This window comes from Neolamprologus multifasciatus, chromosome 12 (genome assembly GCF_963576455.1).
Source record: "Neolamprologus multifasciatus chromosome 12, fNeoMul1.2, whole genome shotgun sequence".
NCBI lineage: Eukaryota > Metazoa > Chordata > Actinopteri > Cichliformes > Cichlidae > Neolamprologus > Neolamprologus multifasciatus.
Window position 1 is genome coordinate 35,482,206 of NC_140450.1, and position 25,120 is coordinate 35,507,325.

The window sequence follows — 25,120 nt, forward strand, 5'->3', positions numbered from 1 at the left end:
AAAAATGTAAGAAAAGGCAGGAAAGGAGAGGAAGCAGAGAGGTTAAAGGTTACATTTAAAGGTAAAGGCTGCTCAGTGACATGTGATAAACTGGAAATTTAAAGCTTGCATGTAATCTGTTCATTTTTAATCAGATATTGTGTCTGTGTGTGATGGAAAGTTGTGTTTTTTTAATAGTTCGTTTTTTTCATATTGTGAAAAAATATAAAAGGTTTGTGTTATTCAAAGTTGTCATTAAGATACACAACAGTTTAGTGCAGCATAACCATTTTAGCTCACTGCACTGTGGTGACTTTACAGTAAATCTGTGTTCATGGTCAGAGTTAGATCAACCCTGGGCATGCGTGATGCACGACCATAGTTGGATGGGCCGATGATTTTTATTTTTATTTTTTTTGTAACAGTATAAACAATGAAAGGTGGTGGATGCTGGCCGATATGTAAAAGTAAGTCAGTTGTTTGGTGGTGGCTGTGGCGGAGCTTCCACAGAGGCCAGCGGGTGGATGAGAGAAAGGGGAGGCAGGAGGAGGAGAGACCCGAGGCGGTGAACTGAACTTCAGGTAAGAAGTTATGACCTGCAGTCTATCTGGTCAGATATAAACCAAGTTTAGGTGGAGTTTATTTTCGTTGTGCTGACTTTTTACCATCAGTTACAATAACTCGTACTGCGTACTAGCTAGCATGACGGAGTTTCTATACAGCTGGGTGGGTGCTATGATGTTACTGATAGTGAACTTTATTTTATTCATAAGGTTAGTCAGTAGAGTTTCCAACCGTCCCGTAAAAATGGAATCATCTCGTATTCAGAGAAAATATTACTCGTTTCGTGTTGAGCTGAAAAGGAACAGTTTGTCCCGGACTTCAGCTACAATGAAAAAGACACAAAGCTGATTTATTCTGTGTCTTTGCTGCACAGCTGTTTCTTCTTCTCTCATTCTCTCCTGTTTCTACTTCAATCATGAAAACTGATCAATGATCAGCTGATCGGCTCTCTTGTTTGTTTATCACTTTGCGCCAGAAACAGGAAACCAGCCGATGTCGCGCTAAACATCAGCAGCACGTTTAAGCTTGATCAGCTGTTGTTAGAATTTATTTAATATTACTTTCTAGTATCAGCTGATGTTTGCTGGAGCCACAGCTGTAAAGCTGCTGGTCATGATGGTTTGGATATGAGGTGAGAGGGAAACATGAAGATGAAACCAGGAGATGTCCTTACTGAATCATCAGAGCTGAACAGCTGATGGAGAAACAGGTTTACCTTTTAGGTGACATGGATGAGTTGAAGTTATGAACTGTTTCTGAGAGACAAATAACACCAGGATCCTTTTCTAAGTAGCTGACAGCTGGTAACTGTGCAGGGGCGGATCTAGCAAAGTGTTGCCAGGGGGCCAGGTAGGGCATTAACAGGGAGAGGGGGGCACAAAGAAATACTTTTCTTTCTTATTCTCATTTGAAATGTCTCACTTTTAATAAATAATTATCTGAATCTTACAACCAAAGTTTTTATCTGATGTAAAATGTATAGAAATCATACATATACCAACAAGACTGTACATCACTGTCACCACAGCGTTTGTTTTCATTCAAAGGCTTTATGGCTTTAATACCTGGGGGGTCGGTCTCTAGTCAAAATGCCTGGGCCCATGTTCTGTCCCAGTCCAGCCCTACGACATGCAGTGAATTAATCTGAGAAGGTGCTTTAAAAAATAAATGGCCAGCGGTGCACATCGCAAATCAGCTCACATAGACACATTAGTTGTGCCGCTTCTTATAGACGGTATGTTAGCTAACAACCCAACTACCAGATTCAACTTGTAATTGGCTAAAAATAACTTAGCCTACCAGTGAGAGGGACGATGCTAGCTGACAGTTTTTTCTAGCGATGTTGAAATTTCCACATTCAGACACTTCAAAAACTTCAGCAGCTGTTCGCTCAGCGCAGCATCAGCACCGCGGAAACACACGGATACATCCGTAGACTCAGGACAGAATTCACAAAGTGTTTACGGGACTTTCAGGTGTTTGGACCAATGTTTTCTTTCTGATCAAACCAGAAAGCTTTAATGAGCAGCTGGATTTGTCTCGCATTAACTGGTTGGACACAGAGGACATCGAAATGCAGCTGATTGAACTGAAAAGCTCGACTCTGTGGGGTCAAAGTTTGCAGAACTACAGACGCAGCTGGAATCCACAGCTGTGTGTTCATGGAGCTGCATGTTCACCTGCTGGACGTCACTACCTGACAAGTTTAACTCTTCAGAACATTGCAGAGGCCTTATTGACAGTACTGGGCTCTACATGTCTGTGTGAGCAGATCTTCTCTCACACGAGTCCTCAGGCAGCCTCTGAATGCTGGACACTGGGAGACCAGAGATCACATTAACATGTGTGTCTCTGTATTAACAAACATATTGGCCCAGTTTATTTCTCGTATCATTGTTGTGAGGAGACCATAAACAGCATTTGTATTTTCTGTTGTTCAGTTCATTTGCTGTTATGGATAAAAAGTCTTTTTTGTTTCCAAATAGCTGATAACTATTCGCTGACAGCTGCCAACATCTGCGAACAAATATAATCTATAAAGTGGTTCTATATAGTGTGTAACTGTTCATATAGAGCGTTATTAAATTTATTGCTAATGCAATCATATGGCACACTGACTTCTGGGGGAATTTTAGATAATAATAATAATAATAATGGATTGGATTTAGCGCTTTTCAAGACCCTCAAAGCGCTTTACAATTCCACTATTCATCCACACACTGGTGGAGGCAGCTACAGTTGTAGCCACAGCTGCCCTGGGGCAGACTGACAGAAGCGAGGCTGCCATATCGCGCCATCGGCCCCTCTGGCCATCACCAGCAGGTGGTAGGTGAAGTGTCTTGCCCAAGAACACAACACACAAATGCAGTTGTGTAAATCCACAAAAACTCAGTAAAAACTGAGACCAGTTAAAGTCAGAACAGCACCAGCACAGGTCAGCTGAGCAAAGTGAGTGACCACAGAAAATCTACAGAAGCTGACAATAGAAATTATTGTGGTAATTTCCCACCCTGAGCCACTACAACCCCCACCTGTACTCACTGTGAGGAGGAAACGACAAAAGAGGTTTGTAATCCCATGTATTACAATCATTATTACAAGGTTCAGTTTTCACAGAAATAGCTGGTAAACTGTCCTTTTTTTTCTAACTTTAAGTACATTTAAAAGCACTTTTTTGATTTTACTTGAGTAAAAAAGTTGAATCACTTCAGCATAAATAAAGAATGTCTCTACTTTTGCCACCTCTGGTTATATTTCACACAGAGTGGATACAAAGCACCGATGATCATTTGAAACAACTTTCACTTGTTAAAAGAAAAGCCTTTGTTAACATTTTGTCACACATGTTTTGATGTGTTCTTAAAAACATTTTGTGAAATGAAACGTGATGATTTTACAGCAGTTTCCCCGGTGAAGCAAACGTCCTTGGATTATTCAGACTTTTTTTTTTTTACTTTAACAAATGTGGTATATTTTTTACTTTGAACTTTAACTGCACTAAAAATATTGTAAAAACAAAGAAATCGTGATTATCTGTTAATGTAACATTTGTGTTTGAGATGCATTGTGAAATCAATAAACATGTTGTGATGGGATGTTGTCGTCACCCCACCAGATCAGCGGGAGGGCTTTGTTGACATCTACAATAAAGGCAATGAATCGAGAATAGTGATGGTAAATTTGATTCTTTTTACTGAATTGAGTTTTAATGAGTCACTCACCAAAGTGAATCTGGTTTTTTGAGTCATTTGATTCACTGAGTCAGTCGACCAGAGAGTGCAAAAAGTTTACATTTTCACTCAAACTTAATTTGTTTCTCTTTTCATGTAAATTCCACTGCTAAGATGAATAATTCTAAAAGAAAACAACTATTTTATAGAGCAAAAAAAGAGTAAAAACATTTCTTAAATTAAGCAATTTCCTATCAAAATTGCTTAATAAATATATATTTTGTTTATTTTTATTTTATTAGTATTTTCCTTAAATGTGTCAAATATATATTTTCTCATCTAAATGTCCACTGAGCTGTGAGCCAGGGGGCGGTAATGCGCCTTAATATTGGTTGCTAACCAAGAAGAAGAAGAAGCTGTGAGCCAGGAGGGAGGGGGTGAGTAGCTCAAATGTGCTGTTAGCATGTTAGCAGAGCGATGCTACTGTGAACCGAGGAGCTATTTTCTTGATGTGAGCTTCTACTCAGGGTTTTTCTTCCAGAGCAGAATTTTTTTTGTTAAGATACAGGATGTTGTGTTTTTCTCCACAATTTTAATTATAAGCTAGATACATTGCTGCTAACAGCAACAGGGATGAGTCAGTGAGTCAGTTGGGCTTGTGAATCATGATTCATGAGTCAGTAAAGTGATTCTCGAGTATTGAACGATTCGTTCATGATTCGCGCATCACTAATCGAGAACGAGGCAGCGTAGCTTCAAATGGATACCACAGGTGCATCTACTCAAAATCTCAGGCAGCTTGTAATTGCAGTGACCTCGACCCAAAGGTCAGTGTTTTTTTTGAAAATCGTGTGAATGCAATAATAGACCCTGTGCACAAGAAAATGCTAACTTCCTGTTATAAGACCGGATGTAGGGTTGTACATTTCCGGTAGCTTTATTTTGCTGTCAATCGCTACTGCGAAGGTGGACTCCAAAATCATGTCCAAAACACGAAAACGGAAAGATCGCGTTAAGTTACAAAGATCTGAAGGTGGGAACACTCACCATTACTGTTTCATAAACAAATCAAATGATCAATTTTGACATTTGAAGAGTGTAGATCCATTGGTTGTTTACATCTCTCAACACAAGCAGAACTGCATTACAAAATCAGAAGTCCACATTCAGAAGCACATGTCTGTATAGTGACAGTTCTTATGATTTAAACAGGCAAATGTTCAGCATTCAAACTACAGGTGAAGAATAGTCAAACCAGATGTTTCCCCTGTTAAGTTGATATCGGCTAGTCAAGTACACACCTACACAGCATGTTAACAAGCCCTGAAAAAAAGCCACAGAAAAAAATTAATGAATGATTGCTGGTAAGAGTCTCTATATATTAGTATTTACAACTGGTATGTTGTGACGTACCTTCAAAATTACAGCGGTCCTTCGCTATGACACGGTTCGCTTTTCGCGGCCTCGCAGTTTTTCAGCACATTGTGTTCTGCATCCCGATCGGCTGTAGGTCATTGTCGATCTCCTCCATGCCCTCTCTCCTGTACAGTACAGAATCGCTACATCGATCACTAGCAGTGTGACTCTGAAGTGCTATACGCTGGTTATTTTTAGATCCCAACACTGACGATAAACGAGGGACCACTGTATACAAATACTGAGAAATATAAAATTTGAATCCTTTCTCTCTTTTGCTCTGAGGCGGGGAAAAATATCGACAAGACGATGAACATCATGTACAGATATATTCGGTAAATGCCCAGGACATCTTGAGAAATGTAAATCGCCACTTGATTCATCCATTTCGTTGACCGTAAACAAGGTACGAATATCACACCGGAAACAAAGCGATCTACAGTAGTTTCCCCACCGGAAGTAGCATATGCTTAGGTGCACATAGAGGGGGTCTAAATTCATGGGCTGCATCCTCCTGAGGCCGCATTTGTAGACCGATTACGTCACAGCGATGCCACGAAGGCTGTCCAAATTCGTAGACTTCTCCGAATGCAGCCGACAAATGCGTCCTCCTTTTCTCCGAATTTGAAGGATGGGTCGGGTGTGTCCTTCGTGGCCTACCATATCCCAGAATTCATAGCACGGGCCAGCCAATTCCAGTTTTCAACAATTGGGGCCGCTACTAAGATTTAATATTACAATATTACTTTTATTACTCTTTGTGGGTCACATTTAAGATATTTTCAGGCGAGAATGTGTAAACCTCAAATATCTGCTCAGTCAATCAAGATATCGCATATTTGCAAAAGCGCTCCAACGTTTTCGGAGACGTCTGCTACCCACCAGCTCGATAGCTAACCGGGAGCTCAAGGGTCACTAGAACTGGTGAGAACGGCAAACTCCCGGCACATAATTTTCAGATCACCGCGGACTTTCACTACTCAGGTTAAACGTAATATATAGACGGTCGAGAATTTACACCAGTGTCTTCTTATATTTTAGATAGCAAGGAGCAGACGGCCAAGTTTATTAAACTCCACCGAGACAGCGGTGATGCAAATCAGAAGGCTAGACCGTCCAATTTCACAACCGTTTACTTCCGGCCTACCCGACCTTCTGAGGACCCGGCCCACCTAGACTGCGAAGGACGGGTCCTCAGCAGGATGCAGCCCATGAATTTGGACACTACTATAGTCTATTTCAAAACAAGGTGACGTAAGATTTTAAATTTTGTTACAGTTTTCCTGGAAGTGTCTAACTTATTTACTTTTTAGGACTCAGTTACATCTCAAGTACCGTATTTTCCGCACTATAAGGCGCACTTAAAATCCTTTGATTGGCTCAAAAATTGACAGTGAACCTTATAATCCGGTGCACCTTATGTATGAATTCTGGTTGTGTTTACTGACCTCGAACCAATTTTATGTGGTACACGGCGCTCAAAAATCTCTCAAAAAATGTTTTATTACGACTTTGGTAAACTACAAAGTTGCAACACTTGATGGATTGTCGTAGCATTACGGCTGCCATAGTCAGGAGCCTTGCAGAGTAATCTGGGTCCAAAACTCCGTCCGCTTCAGGTCCCAAAGTCACACAAACTCTGCAGCATCACTAAGAGTAAAAAACTGTCTAAATTCTTTCATCTGTAATAAAATGACCAGCGTTGCTGCTTTACCAGGTGTAACAATGAAGTTTAACATCCAGGCATCCATGAAACCAGAATTTATTAAATTTAACAGAGTTAGAAGTTAGCAGGAAGTTAGCTCGCTAGTTAGCTAAACATGATATAGCATGTTCTGACTGAGAGATTTCTGAACCAAATGCAAACGTACAGCTCAGCTATCACTTTCAACATAAATGAAGACAGAAAACTAAACAGCAGTGACGTATGTTGGGTTACTGAAGATGGGCTAGCTGGTATATAATGATGTGCTACGTGATCGCTAGCAACACAGCTATGTTAGCATATGTTAGCATAACATAAACACAGTGAAGCTGAGGGATGAACGCTAACCTTTTTCCACTCCATAAAAGTTAACGTGAGGGTTCCTGATGGTTAGGGACAAATGCAAACGCATGGCAGGATGCTGTAAATGGACCAAACTTCAGTCAGGAGAACAACTGAGATAATCCATCAACAGTACGAACAATGTTCCCTCTAATTTTTCACGTGTCTGAGCGAACACACAAACTCCCTGAGCGGACACTTGGACCACTGTGAGCAACATTAGATGTGTGCACTGTGGTCACGCCTATATACTTCTATATAAGTAACTGAGTTATGCAAACAACAAAGTTTTTTGCAGCTGTTTACCTAAAATGCAGCCAAGGCGTTTTTTAAATAAACATTTCAAACTATTTCCAGAACAATCAGCTGTTCTGCATCAAATCTGATGCCACACAAATTATTTGTGCCACTCCAAAAAATTATTTCTGTCCACTATGAGATGAAGGAGAACAACAGCCTGATACCTGCAGGCCTGACAACAGCAGATGTGTCACTGCTGTAACACCTGTAACATTCAGCAGTCGCCTCATTGTTCTGACACACACAACAAAACTATTGACTACACTACACACTAACTACACACTAACTACACAAGATTTGTGCTAAACGTCACAAATCTCTCACATCTCAAAACACGCCGTCACTCCTAAATCTTCCCCCCTTCCTAAACAACTAAATGCCATGTTGCCATATCATTTTTCGATTGGTCCACATGGTACATTTTTCCACCAATAGGAAAGGCTGGGGGGGTTGGGAGGGGGGCTGTTTTTGCTCACAGGTGGAGAGTGCTTTCGAGCATTTTCCTTATAGAAAAACAGACTTACAGACTACATCAACTTCTGTGTGGACACTGTGGTTCCCAAAAGAAACATTCTTTGCTTCCCCAATAATAAACCATGGGTAACCAAGAACATCAAAGCGACTCTGAACAAGAAAAAAAGAGCTTTCAGGAACGGTGACAGAGATCAGTTGAAGGAGCTGAAAGCCATGATTGCAGAGGGAAAAGAGTCCTACAGGAGGAGGCTGGAAAACAACACCAGGGAGGTGTGGAATGGAATGTGGGCCATTACTGGCCTGAAACAAAAGAGAGGTGCTGGGATGGATGGGGACATCGAAAGTGCAAACAACCTAAATCTACACTTCAATAGGTTCAACTGCCCTGCGTCTCCTGTCTCCACACCCAGCTCTTCTCATCTTCTCCATCTACTCCATTCTCCTCCCCCCTCTCCTGCCCCCTCAGCCTGTCTCACCCTGTCCCTCTCAGAAGATGACATCAAGAATTGGGCAGACTCCACTCCAGTAAAGCTGCTGGCCCGGATGGTGTCAGTCCCAGGGTCCTCAGATGCTGTGCTTCCCAGCTGTCTGGAGTTCTGCACCAGATCTTCAACATGAGTCTGAAACTGCAGAGGATCCCATCACTCTGGGAGACATCCTGCCTGGTTCCTGTCCCTAAAAAGATTAACCCGTCGACCCCCAGTGACTGCAGGCCAGTGGCTCTGACTTCACGTGTCATGAAGACGCTGGAGAGACTCATCCTGAGACATCTGCGTCTGCTGGTGGAGCCTTGGCTGGACCCTACAGTTTGCTTATCAACCCCGTATCGGTGTGGAGGATGCCATCATCTACCTGCTGGACCAGGCTTATTCTCACCTGGACATTGTTGGGAGCACTGTGAGGGTCATGTTCTTTGACTTCTCTGGTGCTTTTAACACGATCAGACCATCACTGCTGGGAATAAGCTCACAGAAATGCAGGTGGACGCCCCACTGGTAGCTTGGATCACAGACTACTTAACAAGTCGACCACAGCATGTTCGGCTGAAGGGCTGCCGCTCGGACAACATCCTGAGCAGCACGGGGTGCCACAGGGGACGGTCCTATCACCTTTCCTCTTCACCCTCTACACGTGTGACTTCAGGTCCAAGTCTCAGTCATGCCATCTGCAGAAACTCTCTGATGACTCTGCCATTGTGGGCTGTATCAGGGACGGGCAGGAGGAGGAGTGCAGGAGTGTGGTGGACAGCTTTGTTGAGTGGTGAGCTAAACCATCTACAGCTTAACATCACAAAGACAAAGGAACTGATCATGGACTTTAGGAATCAGGCTCCTCCTCCTACGCCTGTCACCATCAGAGGGGCTGATGTAGAGATCCTGGAGGACTACCGGTACCTGGGGGTACACTTGGACTGTAAACTGGACTGGACCAAGAACACCAATGCTGTCATTAACCCTTTAAAGCCGGTTGGAGCGGGCACGCTCCGTTTTGTGTAACTATTTTTAAATCCCGGTAGCACGTCAACCACGTGAGCTAGGGCAATAATTTTTTTTGCATATGAAACCGGAGGAGTTGTACTTACATCTTATGCCATCAGCTTGTCCTCGGTCACAGTTTCCTTCCACATATTTGCAAAAACTGCATAAAAAGCACTTGCAGCAACAAAAACATAATATTCCAGAAACACGCTTTGCCGATCCGATCAGCTGTTCGTAACACTTCCTACGTCCATCAGCGCGAACTATCGCATGTCCGCCATGACCTGCCCGAAACCGGAAGTGACGTCATTTTGCAGAAATGTAGTTTTTTACCATCAGGGCCTCATGAGCCTATACTGGTGTTTTTAAAAGTTATGTTTGACTTTATGACTTTCTGTGTGGTTTCTGGGATGCTTAGGACTCATATTGCACTGCTGGAAATAGTTTATTTTGATGCATATGCTGCTTTTTTGAAAATTTGCATCATAATATTTATTTTTGTTTTTCCTGCAGTATATAAAAATTGGTGTATTTCAAAAATAAAACTATGAAGACACTCATAATAAATTTCCTGTGGTGGGAAACTATTTTGTGCAACTTTTTTGTATTTACAGTTTTGAGGGATAAGCCTCTTAAATTTCTCTAACTAGAAATATATGTTAAAAAAACGAAAACGATTTTTAATTTTTTTTGTAGTTTATTGCACTTTTTTTGCAATTTATGTAATTACTATGCACTTAATGCAGACATATTATTAAAATTTGGGCTGTAATGGTTGTATTGATGTATAGCAACTTGAAATGCTCCCAAAAATGGCTCCACAGCATGGAAACATATAATATAAGCTCTGGCGGACTTGGTTCTATGGTAGGTCTTAAAGGGTTAAAAAAAAAGGGCAGAGTCGGCTTTTCCTACTGAGGCGACTCAGGTCCTTTAATATTTGTAGGAAAATGCTGACCATGTTTATCACTCTGTGGTAGAGAGTTGTGTTCTTTGCAGCTGTGTGCTGGGGCAGTGGGTGAAGACAGCCGATGCCAACAGGCTGAACAAACTGATTAAAAAGGCTGGTTCTGTCCTGGGTGTCAGACTGGACCTGGAGGAGGTGTCTGAGAGGAGAATGCTAAAAAAGCTTCTTTGTATCATGGACAACTACTCCCACCACATGCACGCCTCCATGATGGACCATCAGAGCACACGCAGCAAAAGACTCATTGCCCCGAAATGCAGAACTGACCGGCACAGGAAATCTTTTGTGCCGGTGGCAATAAAACTGTACGACTCCTCCTCACTCTGTAGGTGATTTTCTTGAGGATTAATAACAAAGCTATTCTGTCATTCAGACCGTGCAGTATCACCAACAGGTTTTCATTGAATGTTTGTTTCATCTCTCCATCATACGCTGCTACTCTTTTATCCATTTGCACAATACTGTCACTTTTAGAATCACCTGCACTGATAGCTAAGCTAAGCTATTTATTTTTCAGGATACAGTTATATTGTTACTTGTTACAGTTATTTGATCTTATATTTTGCACTATCCTACTGTATATTACTGTATACTTGTATTCTATTGTACATATTGTATATCTTATTCCTCTGTTCCTCTGCCTCTCTTGCTGCACTGAGCATGTGCATGACAAAAGAATTTCCCTCAGGATAAATAAAGCTCTTCTTATCTTATCTTAAAACGTCGTTTGTACTTTTTCTTCCCGCAGTAAATATAAACAACGACAGTATTCAGGAAGAAAACCAAACATTGCAGATATTTTATCATAACTCTGGTTTTACGTGGCCGATCAACACGATTTAAAAACTGGTATAAAGTCCACACTTTGTCCGTCAGTTGTTCGCCTGTCCTGCTCACATCTCCAATGGTTGTTCACGTTGTCATTAACGTGGCTTCACTCCACATCAGCCACTTTTCTCGCTAAAACTCCGGTGTCGGCACATAAGGACGCTGTCATAGCCTGACAACGACGTTGATTAGCTGCGTATATACGAATGTGAATCGCATCATTGGCTGGACTTTGGGATAAGGTGGCATCGTTCTGATCCCATACTGGAGCAGGAAGTCACTGACTAACTGTCAGGGTTCCTGGGTCATTGACCCAGTGCTTTCAGTTTTGTTCATGTTCAGTTTATTTTGCCACTTCCATGTTCTCACTTCCTGCTTTTCCTGTGTCAGCTCGTCTCGTGTCATTAGCCAGATTATGTTCAGCTGTGTACTCACCGGTCTCTCATTATCATCCTCATCAGTCTGTGTATTTAAGTCTTCTGTTTCTACTCGTTCACTGTCATGTCATTGATGTTAATGTCGTCTCTCGTACGTATGTTCAGTTCAGTCAGTCAGCCATCCATCCAGTCTTTCAGTCAGTCAGTCAGTCAGTCCTTCGTTCCTGCCCTGTTCATCCACGATCGATTCATAATAAACCATCTTCAGTTCGTCACTATCCACGAGTCCTGCGTTTGGGTCATTTCCTCGCCTCCACACACGACACTCCTGACACTAACACTGCAAAACAGAATTGTTAAAGTTTTAATGTTAATTTCAATTCAGGTTAGATTTTTTTTGTGCACAACGCAGATTTTCTGTGCGCAGAGACCGCGCCAGCAGTGCGCAAATGCATACGCGCGCAGCTTAGAGGGAACATTGAATACGAGGTTAGTCACTAATATACTGCAACAATCTGGGAAATGAACAGCTGCCAGAGAATTCAACATTAATGAATCAATGGTACAGAAGAGGAGGAAGCAAGAAGAATGAGCTGAGTAAAGTTTGACTTATCTGACTGTTTTGTTTTGCTTAATGTGCCTTAACATAATGAACATATAATTATACAGGTTAGTAAAATGAACTGATGGCTGTCTTTGGCAACACAATAAAAGGTGTTTCAGTTCAATTTATTTATTTTTATTATTTTTATTTATTTGTTTTTGCAATGATTATGAGGTCATATCCTTAAAGAGTATACATGATTTCTCCAGTGTGTTAAAAATGTTCATAATTGTTCCCTTCATCAGCTTCCTCAGCCTATTTCTTCTCAGCAAACTGTTGATTGTGAGTCTCACAAAACGTTATGTGGTACACAGCAGCTTGTCAACAACTTCCATAATCTACAACTTGTGCAGCTGATGGAAATAGCTTCATAAGCCAGGGCTTATGGTTAGGTTATGTCCCCCATAATGACCAGTGTCACATTTATTTCCCCAAAATCTAATAAGTCGTAACAGTCTGTTCTGGTCTAAATCATAAAGTGACAACATTTATATACGAAAGCTTCATGTTATTATCTGCTAGACTTTATGAAATGACAGAAAATTGTGGTGGTGTAATAATTAGCTCTGGTTCTTTCTGTGCGGACACTGCATGTTCTGCCCGTGTCTCTGTGGATTCTTTCTGGGTGATTCATCCCAGAGAACCAAACATGTGGGGTTAGATTAACTGGTAATTGTTCATTCACTGCAACTTTATTGAGAAGGTTAAATGCAACGTTTTGATTTGGAATGACTTTCGATTTATTTTAGGTTTATGTTAGTGTGTATTTGGAAGTTGGCCTACAAAGCCAACTTCCAAACAGTTCTAAGCAATCACAACTGTTCTAAGTTGCGATTGCTCAGAACAGTCATGTTCTAACACTATTTCTCAGATGCAAGATGAAAGTAAATACTAATGTTTCATTTTGGCAAACTGATGTTACCAGTGTGCAGCTCGCTTTCTCGTTCTGGGTGGATCGAGGTTGGTACAGCTCAGCATTGTCCCTGTGAGCTGAAGTCCATTTCAGTCCAAAGACAACTAACTCCAGAGTCGCTCATTCCTCTCTGCCTCTGTCATTCTTTTTGTATCTTGCCAACACCCTCTATCATTTATATGGCTGCTTTTAAAGACAGTCTCCGTGGCGACGGCGTGACCCCTGCTGCTGCTCATCAGTAGTGTGTCTGATTGATAGCCAGTAGGTGGCCATAAAGGCTATCTGCCGTTGCCAGATTAGCCCAGACAAACATGGCTACTAACCAGAAGTGTTCACTATGGAAAATTCCGCCATCTTCAGTCTGCAGATTTACGAATATGTGTCGCCTGAGCCTTACATGTGGGCTTGTGCTGCTTCACACTACGTTTCTGCTGTTTCATTTGAATAGAAGCACCATAAAGTACAAACAGAGCTCTCTTTTGTTTATTCGTAAAAGGCTCTTCCCTTCACAGCCTGCTCTGTTTTCACGCGTTTCTCTTACGAGGTGCAGGTTTACAGTCTGGAGTCATCTTCATCCCAGAGCAGGTGGATGAGATTAAAACAGGAGCTTGAGGGGGTTGTCACAGCATTTCTGTCCTTCCTCTGCTGTTCCTGTTCTTCTGGGAACAGCCTTCATCTTCGCTCCATATGTAGGTCGGTGGCCTTTTGTGTGTGACGTTGTGCGCCCACCGAGTGTTTGGCGTTTCCATACCTCTCTTACATTCTGTGGGTTGTCATGGAAATGCACTGGGGGCAGCAGCAGCAAAGTTACAGTGGAGGAAAGAGTGAGCGGTGGGAGGAGGTCAATTAGTCCGGGCCTCTTTTGTGAGCCTCTGCTGGCCTGTTGATGAAGAGCGCGCTGACTAGAGATGTTGTTGGCTTCAGGAAAAAAGTAACTTGGAAAAACCCAAAAACTGGGGTTCAACTCTTAGACAGTCACGCGGTATGACGTTAGATTTATGTGGCTTTACTAAAGCAGAACCCAAATAGCCCTTTCATGAATGCTTCTCTATTGAAGTGCAATTTCTTGCACTATTGTGTTGATTTGGCTGGTAAGCTCATAGTGCAAAGAAAACACTCTGCATGCATAAACACACTAAGTGCTCTCCCTCCAGCCTCCAGATAGGTTGCAATTATGTCTGCACATATGGTGTGAGAATATATATCTGAAAGGTTAAGTGTGATTTTGTCTTTTTGTTAAAAATAATCTTTTATTGTTGTAAAGTAGGTCAGGGTTGCTTTTATCATGTGGTATTGCTCTGGGATGCACAAAGATATGCCTCAGTATCTCTTGCTCTGCATTTCTGTAGACTGCCACTGGTTTTATGACCCACTTTGCTGGGTTGCAGCTGACCCACTCTCTGTTTTCGCCAGCTGCCAGGTTTACTAGGAATTTGCTACACTATAACTAGAGGAATATAAGTTTGCTTCTTTCCTGCCTTTTTCTAAAGCTTGGGTATTCTACTGTCTTAGACTTTCAGTGGTCAAATAATGTATTTTGTTCTTTTCTAACATTCAGACTCTAGTAGTTTTTTCTGTGAGCTGTAGCAAACGAAAAGCATACAACCTAAAAAGAACTGTGACAGTGAATGAAAGCAATAAAGTTGTGGTCTTGGCAGCTAAACAGAGAGCTAAATCTTAGTTTAAAGGCCTAAAAGTGGGAGGTTGTGTAATGAGTTTTATTTTTTACTTTTCTAACCTTGTGAAATTGCACTATAAGATGTGGTCTGAAAGAGACATTCAGCAAATAAACATGTCAAACTCTACTTAGATTTCAAAAATAAGCTCCAGAACTTGACTCAGAGGCACCACTCTAAGTTTTTTAATATCATTAATAAATGTTCAGTTGAGTTACATCACGAAGCAGTTAGTAGCTACACATGAACCAGTGCAACATTTGACCCCTACATTGAGGGGATCAGGTGGCTCTATTGTTTTATGGTCAGTGTTTTCCTATCATGGTTTAAATCTGGGGAATAGTCACTCTGAGAGAGTGCTTTTACAGTCTAATTCTTTCTTGATTTTTACCAGGGTCTATCCTGGGCCTTGATCTGCTCTGGAGCCTCCTCCCAGTAGGACACGCCCAAACCACCTCAACTGGGTCCCTTCAATGAGGACGACCAGGAGCTCCTTCTCGAATGACTGAATTCCTCCTCCTATCTCTAATCAACCTTTGGAGAAAGCACGTATGCCTTGCTTGCATCTGTGATCTAATAACTAAAGGTGGGAATCACCAGACATCCCACGATACGATATTATCACAATACTTAACGCACGATACGATATTATTGCAATTTTTAAAAATATTTTGCGATATTCAGATTCTGTACATAAAGGTAAACTTTATCAATATTCATCTTCTCTTATCAAAGTCTCACACTCAGTCTTTCTCTCATTTCAGTTTGATTGTTGACAAACTGAACGGTTTGTATTACAGTCTAGTCCATAGGTGTCAAACTCTGGCCCGCGGGCCAAATTTGGCCCGCAGCCTAATTACATTTGGCCCGCAAAGCCATACCAAATTACTATTAGAGCCGGCCTACTGGTATTATACAGCTAATATATATATTGTTTCGTATTAAGCTTTGCTTGTTCCATATTCAGTTTTTCAGCCAAACCTGTTTGATCCATAAGAAAAGATCATTCTTAAATCTGGAGGAAGATTTTTTTTTTTTCAATAAATATTAACGTTAGCCCGCGACCTTGTTCCAGTTTTGAATTTTGGCCCACTGTGTATTTGAGCTTGACACCCCTGGTCTAGTCCAACTTAACTGAACAACCATCTGGTACAATTATAGCTATTCTGAACTATGCAGTTTATGAAAACTATGCAGCCCCTTCAGCAACTGAAGAATTTGAAAGTAAATTAAAACAAAATATAATTTTACATTAAATAAAAAAGTTTTAAACTTAATTAAAATAAAACATGTCTTAAATTAAAATAAGTAAACTGTCATGTTTATTAAACACATTTGGACAGTGAAGGAATGTCAGGATTCTTGCTCAGAAAAAGGATCAACATGCTCTGAAGTCAGAGCACAAAAACCTTTTTTGTAACAAAGTATCGATTTCTGCTGTCCCTGTATCCATACATTATTAGCAAACAAAATATCACCATGCTGCACAGTATCCATTTTTCCCCCACCCCTACTAATTACCACTGGTAAAGGTAGGAACCAGTGAATCATCAGCGTTGCTTATCTCTCTTTACCACAACAAACTCTGAGATACTTTAAGATATCTACTCGTCCTTGACCTGGAGTGGGAATTCCATTCTTTCCTCCTGAAAATCATGGCTCAGACTTGGAGGTGCCAATTGTTATTCCCACAGTTTTACACATGCCTGTGAATATGGGCTCAAATTGTGGTCAGAAATATTTTGTACTTGTAAATCAGGATTTGTGTGTGTAAAAAGAATTTGTGTGTGGACTTAGCCAAGAAATACGTGTGAAACTCTGCACTCAAGTTTCAAGTTACAAGTACGAATTTTGACCCAGTTTTTCTTCCTTTCATCTGATTGGCCAATGTCATGTCAATCACAAATTTAACTATCCAATCAGATAACAGATGGTTTGGCTGTCGGAGGGGTGCTTTTTTGAACTGCAGGTCCTTGAAGGGTGATACAGTTTGAAGCTGGAGGATATATATGTAAATATCCGATAGCAGTTAGGTCCCCTAACTTTCAGCAGCTGTTGAAAGGATAAAGTTGTGGTATAGCAGTGGTTAGAAATTATTACTTTAGGATTAGTTTAACACAAAGTCAGGGCTGACCCGGGACCATGGCTGTGAGTCACAGTGCGCAGCATAAAGGTCCTTTCACATCGGACGCAGCATGTGCTGCTAATGCTAACTGCTAGCTAAAAGCCAAGGATCCAGAATTTGTTGCGCTGGCTGCTGAGCTCTGTGGGTTTTTGCAGCAGCTCTACCTGCACTAGATGCACCTGCTCCTTGTCGTTTCTATCTCTGACTTTATGTCCTCTACAAGAGTTTCAGGGTTTTTTTGCTGGTTCTTCAAATATTCAATAAAAACATGTTAACGGAGAAAGCTTTGTAACTATCCCCACTAGTGAAGACTGTCATTTCCACAACACTGCCCCCCCCCCCCCCCAGGTCCGCAGCGCTGTTGAAAAGGCTCTGGAGGTCCCTGTATTAAGCACATAAACCTGTGACACAAAAATCACCAAACTCAGACGACCACAGACTGTTCTCCTTCGTGGTGATGAAGGAAAACGCTGGGCTGGCATCTAAAAGGGCATTTATTCCCTTCAAGGACCTGAAGCACCATAAAGCACCCCTCCAATAGCCAAACCCACCTGTTCTCTGATTGGATAGTTAAATCTGTGATTGACATGACATTGGCCAATCAGGTGAAAGGAAGAAAAATTTGTACTTGTAACTTGCAGAGTTTCACACGTATTTTTTCACACTCAAATCTTTTTTACACACACAAATCCTGATTTACAAGTACAAAATATTTATGACCACAATTTGAGCCTATATGTGAACTGCTCCAGTAAGAACTTGAGACCACCAACAGATGAAGCTAAAAGAACCAAGTCATCGACAAAACTCCGAGATGAGATTCTGAGGTTCTACCCGCTGTTTCCCCTTTATACGGTTGTCCTTAAAAATTATACATATGGTAAATGGCCTGTATTTATATAGCGCTTTACTAGTCCCCAAGGACCCCAAAGCGCTTTACATATCCAGTCATCCACCCATTCACACACACATTCACACACTGGTGATGGCAGCTACATTGTAGCCACAGCCACCCTGGGGCGCACTGACAGAGGCGAGGCTGCCGGACACTGGCGCCACCGCGCCCTCTGACCACCACCAGTAGGCAACGGGTGAAGTGTCTTGCCCAAGGACACAACGACCGAGACTGTCCAAGCCGGGGCTCGAACCGGCAATCTTCCGATTACAAGGCGAACTCCCAACTCTTGAGCCACGATGGCCCCCAACGACCCTACAATAATATGTATTATTGTAGGGTCTATCTTACAATATAAAACCTGACTGTTGTTGTAATTTGGCTCTGTATATATAAAACTGAGTTGACTGAAACTGAGACAAATTATCAACATAATCGGTCCAACATCAACTGATAGTGATTCTGATTTATTGCCAGCCATCCGAACCAAGCTGTTGCCGGGTCGTTGCAACACGTCAGACACGCCATAGTCCCAAAGCACCTCCCACAGAGTCCCCTGAGAGACATGAATGCTTTTTCAAGTCCACAAAGCACATGTAGACTGGCTATGCAAACTTCCATGCACACTCAATTATGCTGGAGAAGATAAAGAGCTGATCCAGTGTTTCACAACCAGGACCCCATTTTTCCTGTTTAATCAAAGGTAAACTAGTGGACAGCCTCTCCAGCACTGGCATAGATCATCCCACAGAAGCTGATAAGTGTGATCCCCTTGTAGTTGGAGCACACTTTCGAGTCCCCCTTCTTAAAGACAAGAACTACCATCCCAGTCTGCTAATCCAGAGGCACTGCCACAGAGTTTCAGTTATTCTCTAATTATTTAAGGCCATGCAGTACATCAGTAAACTTTCTTTTTAGCTTTCTTGGCCGCTCTGTAATTTCAGTACATTAAAGTAAAGTGTGTAATCTGACAGAGTGATCCTCATATTTAAGGGAGAAAAAGGAAAAAAAAAGATGTAAAACTTTTTTAAATTAATTTGGTCAGTTTCCAACGTGATTGGGTACAAAAAGAGCATCTCAGAGAGGGAGTTCCTCCGATGAAAGGTTAGACAGAAGTTCACCAATGTGCAATGCATAAATAAAATAAACATCTACAAACTTATTATGAATATCTCATTATGTACAGTACATAACACCATCAAATGATTGTGAGAATCTGGAGAAATCTCTCTGCATAAGGGACAGGGCTTAAAATCAATATTAGATGCGTGGGATCTTCAGGCCCTCAGGCAGTACTGCATTAAAACAGTCACGGAAATCAGTGCATGGGCTCAGGAGCACTGCCAGCAAACGCTGCAATCCACAAAAGCAGTTTAAAGATGTATCACACAAAGATGTGTGAACATGACACAGAGATGTTCCGTCTTCTCTGAGCTAAAGCTCATTTGAAATGAATTGAGGGAAAACTGTTCTGTCATCAAACAAACTGAAACTGGAAACTCATTCTGGGGCCACAGTTGGCACAGCTGACTGTTTCACCTCATGCAGTGAATCAGTCAGCTTCAGACGTGGTTTTAACATTTAACATTCTCAACATTCATGTTTTAACGTTCTCGTTTGGCACTGCATCCCTGCACAATCCTAACAAAGGTAAAGACCATTTACAAGCCCAGAAAGCTTTGCTGTGTAGAACGTATTAAAAAAGATGCAATGATTTGCAAATTTCATAAACCCAACGTATCACTTTTTTAAACTGAGACATTTTATTATTTCATGAAAAATATTAGATCATTTTGAATTTATGGAGGAAAATGTAAATGCAGTAGCAACTATTTACCAAAATAAATGGCACAATTACTACAAAGCAAATGGCTCTAAAAACAAACAGCTTTTTGGTTATATTGCAACATAACTGGGTATAAAAAAAGAGCAACAGTGACACTTACTCAGAATATAGGCCAATTAGGAAAAAATAGATACATAATATAAACACCACATTGGGCAGATTAACTGTAATTTTAAACATTTGATGTTTTTGAAATTCTGTTATAAATAAAATATGTATTTATGATATTTGCAAATCTTTTTTTCCTCATTTTTCATGTATATTTTACACAAACTTGGGTTTTTAGGTCGAACAATAATTATAAATCTGAGAGACGACAGAGAACCTGTTGTGTGGGGCTGAAGTTTAGTTCAAAGGTAAAACGACTCACTGAGTATTTGTGACTTAAAATGTTGATGTTTGTCAGATGTTTGTCTTGAGGTTCCTTTGATGGTAACAAAGTTATTAAGTATTTTCCCATCACGTCACTGGATTGGCTGGTTGGATTATCCATGGAGACATATTATGTTTATTAAAATACAGGTTTCAAATGTGCAAGAACAAACAGCAAACATGGTTTTAGTGTGTGTTGGTTTGTACAGTGATAGGCTGAAATGTTGTTTGAACTACGCCAAATAAACACAAATATTCCTGGATTTGAGGCGTCCCAGCTGTTGTCTGAGTATTTGAGTTACACCAGTGTCAGAAACGTTGATATGATTGAAAAATAAGTTCGATAAACAGGTGGCAGGGAGAGTGATGTACAGGAGGAGACTTTGTTCCTGTGGACTTTTGTCCAGTTTTTCACACTGTGAGTTTGTACCTGTGTGGAATACTAATGGCTGGCCTTACTGTGGAAACTGCATACAGGGCATCAGGAATGTTCTGTCTTACGTTTGAGCACATCACTGTCTCTCTGTGAGTTTGTCTAGATAGGTGCATGTAAAGGCAAATTAGGCAAGATGATTGGGCAGGTGGTTTGGTTGTATCCACTATCTGTCGTGTTATTGGTGACTGCAGTTCTGAATGACACAATGGCTACAAAGAAACCAGAATAGCTGAGGATCAAAGCAGCTAGGTCGTAAACAACAATCGGTCATGTTTAAATTAGAAGTTCATGAGCCGGACTATCCATTGCAAAAAGATCAAGTACTATTACAGTGGAGGAAATAATTATTTGATCCTCTGCTGAATCTGTATGTTTTTCACTTACAAAGAAATGAGACGTCTCTTTTATGGTCGTTTCATTTTCACTGAGAGAGAATATCAGCCAAACCAAAAACACATGACATAAAAGTTATGCACTGATTTGCATGTCAGTAAGTGAAATGAGTATTTGATCCCCAAGAAAATTATATGAGTTAGTACTTGGTGGAGAAACACTTCTTAGCAAATATAGCAGTAAGGCACTTGTGGTTGGTCACCAGATTTAGACACTCAGGAGGTATTCCAGCCGATTCCTCTTTACAAACACCGTCTACATTATGTCGGTTTCTTGGCTGCCACTTGGCATCTCAAAACTTCAGCTCCCTCCACAAATTTTTGACCGGACTTTAGCTGCTCCTTTGTTGTCGGTATGTTTTGGATTATTGTCATCCTGGAATCAGAGAAACTTTATTAATACCAGATGCAAATTGTGTCGTCATAGCAGCAAATATACAACAAACATCAAACACTCATATAAAATGAGTGTAGAAACAGAGATATTGATAAATAAATATTAATATAAATATAGAGATATAAATATATATATAACATATATGTCCAAATAAATATAAAAGGACAATTATGTGTCCAAATATGTTGTGGTGTACAAAGTGACACTGAGGTGTGATTAGTTCTGTTCCACATGTGTGGATCTGACCCCAGTGGATGAATTAAAGAGTCTGATAGCAGCAGAAGCAACGAGCTCCTGTAACGCTCCCTCAGACAGCGAGGTTGAAGGAACCTGTTCCTGAAACTGCTCTTCAGATTGTCCAGTGTGTTATGGAGCGTGGGAGTCATTGTCCATGATTCACAGCAGTCTGTCACTGATCACCTCCTCCAGGGTGGAGAGCTTCATGCCAACAACAGCCTCGGCCTTCCTGATGACTTTGTTCAGTCTGTTTGCGTCCTTTGCTTTGCTGCCTGCACCCCAGCACGCCACAGCAAAGAAGATGGTGCTGTCAACAACAGGCTGATAAAGCATATGGAGCAGCTGCTGCAGACACTGAAGGATCTGAGTCTTCGTAGGAAGTAAAGCCAGCTCAGACCGTCTTTGTAGGCAGCGTCCGTGTTTGCAGACCACTCCAGCTTGTGATCCAGTCGAACTCCCAGATACTTGTAGGATATGAATATTTCGACATCAGTCCCACCAATGCAGCCAGGGGAGGGTCGGGATCTGTTCCTGCCAAAGTCCACCACCAGCTCCTTTGTTCTGGTCACATTCAGCTGCAGGTGGTTCACCTCACACCAGCTCACAAAGCTATCAATCAGTCCTCTGTACTCCTCTTCCCTTCCCAACACTTCCAATAATGGCTGTGTAATCAGAGAATTTCTGGGGGAAACAAGTTTCTGTGCTGTACTTGAAGTATCGATGGCTGAAGAGGAGAGGGGGCAGCACAGTTCCCTGGGGTACTCCTATGTTGCTGTTCAGACTCTCTGACACACAGCTCTGCAATCTCACAAACTGTGGTCTGCCCACCAGGTAGTCACTGATCCACTGGACCATTGGAGCCTCCATCTGCATGTCCTCCAACTTCTGCCTCAGCAGCCCGGGCTGCTGAGGCAAATTATGGTCATTTTATATTTGTATATTTTATATATTTTTTTCCATTTCCAAATAATTGTACCAAGAGTTTCTCACCAAGCTTCTCAAAGTCGGATCATTCCAGCCTGGTGCAGATCTACAGTCTTGCCTAGAATAGTAAAATTCTTTGACACCTTTTTCATTTCTCTGTGCTTTCTGCATTTAATCATCAGCTGTTATTAATCTCTGGCTGTCTTCCACAGCCTGTCTTTTTTCTGTCTTCCTCGCCTCAGCCCAACCATTGCTGTAGACGACTGCCCCTACCTGACAATTCTGGCTCAGGGAAAAAATATTTATTTCACTCAGTGCCATGTAAATCAGTTAAAAATGATGAAGTGTGTTCTGACTGAAGTTGTAGTTGCTGTTGACTCTATTAGATGAGATGATAGTTTGGCATTAGCAAACTGAATTACAGGTTCTTGTGAGGGCACATGAACACAGGAGTAACCAGACTTTCTGCATCTTTGAGAACCTCAACTGTGCGTCTAACTGGAGGAAATAGCTTTAGCACAGTACTACTGCAGTATAAGACAATAATCGCAGTTTTTGGAAAATACTTTTACTACACCATGTACTTAAAACTGTCAGACATAAAGTCGTTGTAATGTACGACTGCTGGCTGATTTCTTGTTGATGCTGAACAGCACCAAGCAGGACAGACGAGATCTGAGAGTGGTGCGCTCAGCCGAACGCATCATTCAATCAGAGCTCCCTGACCTGCTGTCCATCTACACCAAGCGGTGCAAGTCCAAAGCTAGGAAGATCATGATGGACCTCTCCCATCCCAACAATGGACTCTTCTCACTGTTGAGGTCTGGGAAGCGCTTCCGCTCCCTTAAGGCCAAAACAGAGAGAAAGAGGAGGAGCTTCTTCCCCCAGGCTATTCGGGCCCTGAACCAGGTGTAGGACTGGACTCTCACACACATCACATCACCACACGCACCACCACACATTTCCTATAATCCTATAATTCCTATAATTTATAATCTTTATAATCTCTTTCTGCTGTTTGCACATTTTTACTGTAAATTTCTAAGTTAATTTGTAAATTTTGTAGTAACCTGTAAATTGTAAATACTGTAAAACTTTTTTCTGTCATTTAATGGTCGGGCATTGTACAGCTACAAGCATTTCACCCCCATGTCATACTGTGTATGGTTGTGTGTGTGTGACAAATAAAATTTGAGTGATTTTAGCAGCATTTGTTACACAAGCACCACCTCGCAGGATGACACAATAGAAATAACTCGTTTGGTTTTCTTCTGGCTGCCTCCAACAGTCCATGTCTGTCAGGGTAATTGTGCAGGTAAATGTAGTGTTTGAAGAGTACACAATGTGAATGGGTGAATGTGTGAGACTTTAATATGCTTTGAGCAGCCAGCAAGACTAGAAAAGTGCTACATAAGTTCCAGTTTAACCAGTGGTTTGCTTACAACCTGTAACATGCAGTGTATGTTTCTTGCCCTTCCTTTTTGCTGTTGTCACATAGTCAGTGCAATGCCACTGGATAAACCTCAGAGCAGAAGATGCCTGTTTGATGCAGGAAGTGTACTGTGAAGGTGAGGTATAGAGGAGCTCGCTTACACGATGCACGAAGCCACCTGATAAAATCTGTCAAAGACAAACTTTGTGGGTGGATTACACGAGTAGCACTAATGTTTGACTAACTTTGAAGTACAATAATGAAACAGATGTCCCACTTAACACAAAGTGTTCTGTAGTAAACATCAACAAGGCCCATACAGTAAAAACGTCTGCCGCCCTGCTGCTGCTGATGAACTCTCTCTGGCAAATGCTTGACACTGCTTACGTAAATAGGCTTCTTTTAAAAAATGGCTCTATTTGCATGACAAAGCCCGATGGTTTCAGGGTGGAGGGCAGAAAGGAGAGGGAGGAGTTTGAGTCTGTAGCAAAGAGGAGGCAGGACAGACTGGGATTGTTGGACAGATGCACTGGGATCGCCAGCTCTCTCCCAGTCAGGAGATCAGACTGCACTGCAGGGTGTATCGAACGCTGTTGTTGAGGTATTAGCAGTACTAGTCTGGATCTTGTTCCCATATTACCTCACACTACTTTTTGTACTGGTTGGAGGAAAGACGGGATTTAACATCTCCCATAAACTGGGAAAAAAATTGAATATTTGCGAACCAGCTGTTGAAGAGTGACACGTGCTTGCCACCAGCATTGTCATGCACGGCTCACAGCAGCAACTGAGATGTTTATGGCTTAAATGCTCATAATCAGTGGCGTTTATCTAGATTTAGCAGAAATATAATTCATAATTGCACTGGTGACCTGAATGGTTTATTACAGCAGAACGCTACACTGGCTTAGAGATGATGGGAACCCTGCTTACTGGACTCATACTCTTCCTGTTTGAGGTAATAACTTTCTCATTTTTCCATAATGATTTAAATTGATACATTTTTTCTTTGATGTGTGCTTTTTTCATTGTTATGTACAAACAAAAACCCCAAAACAAACATTTAAAACATGGAAATCCAAATTACTGATGGTCATTTTTTTAATTTGGTAAACTGGTTTTCTTTGTCCTGCAGGTGGGATGTGAAAGTGAGCCGACACATGCTGTGCCAGAAAGAGTAGAGGGCTCAAATGGTGAGAATTCTGGCCACTCAAGGCTAAATAAAATCCCTATATTATCCATGTTTAATGAAACTTCATGTATATGTCTGA

At 41.4% G+C, this 25,120-nt stretch overlaps 1 protein-coding gene across 5 annotated transcripts in view; it reads left to right on the plus strand.

Annotated features, from left to right (window-relative positions):
* The first annotated feature begins 23,069 nt into the window (after positions 1-23,069).
* The window catches only part of adgrd2 (adhesion G protein-coupled receptor D2), a 55,025-nt gene continuing 52,974 nt past the window's right edge, over positions 23,070-25,120 (plus strand). For 3 of the 5 annotated variants that reach the window (XM_085179486.1, XM_085179490.1, XM_085179491.1), the window contains exons 1-2: positions 23,070-24,807; positions 24,985-25,042. In XM_085179486.1, the coding sequence (XP_085035612.1) occupies positions 24,763-24,807; positions 24,985-25,042 (103 nt within the window). In that variant the 5' untranslated portion in view covers positions 23,070-24,762. The remainder of the gene's footprint in view (positions 24,808-24,984; positions 25,043-25,120) is intronic. The other 2 variants (XM_085179488.1, XM_085179489.1) reach the window with 2 other exon arrangements.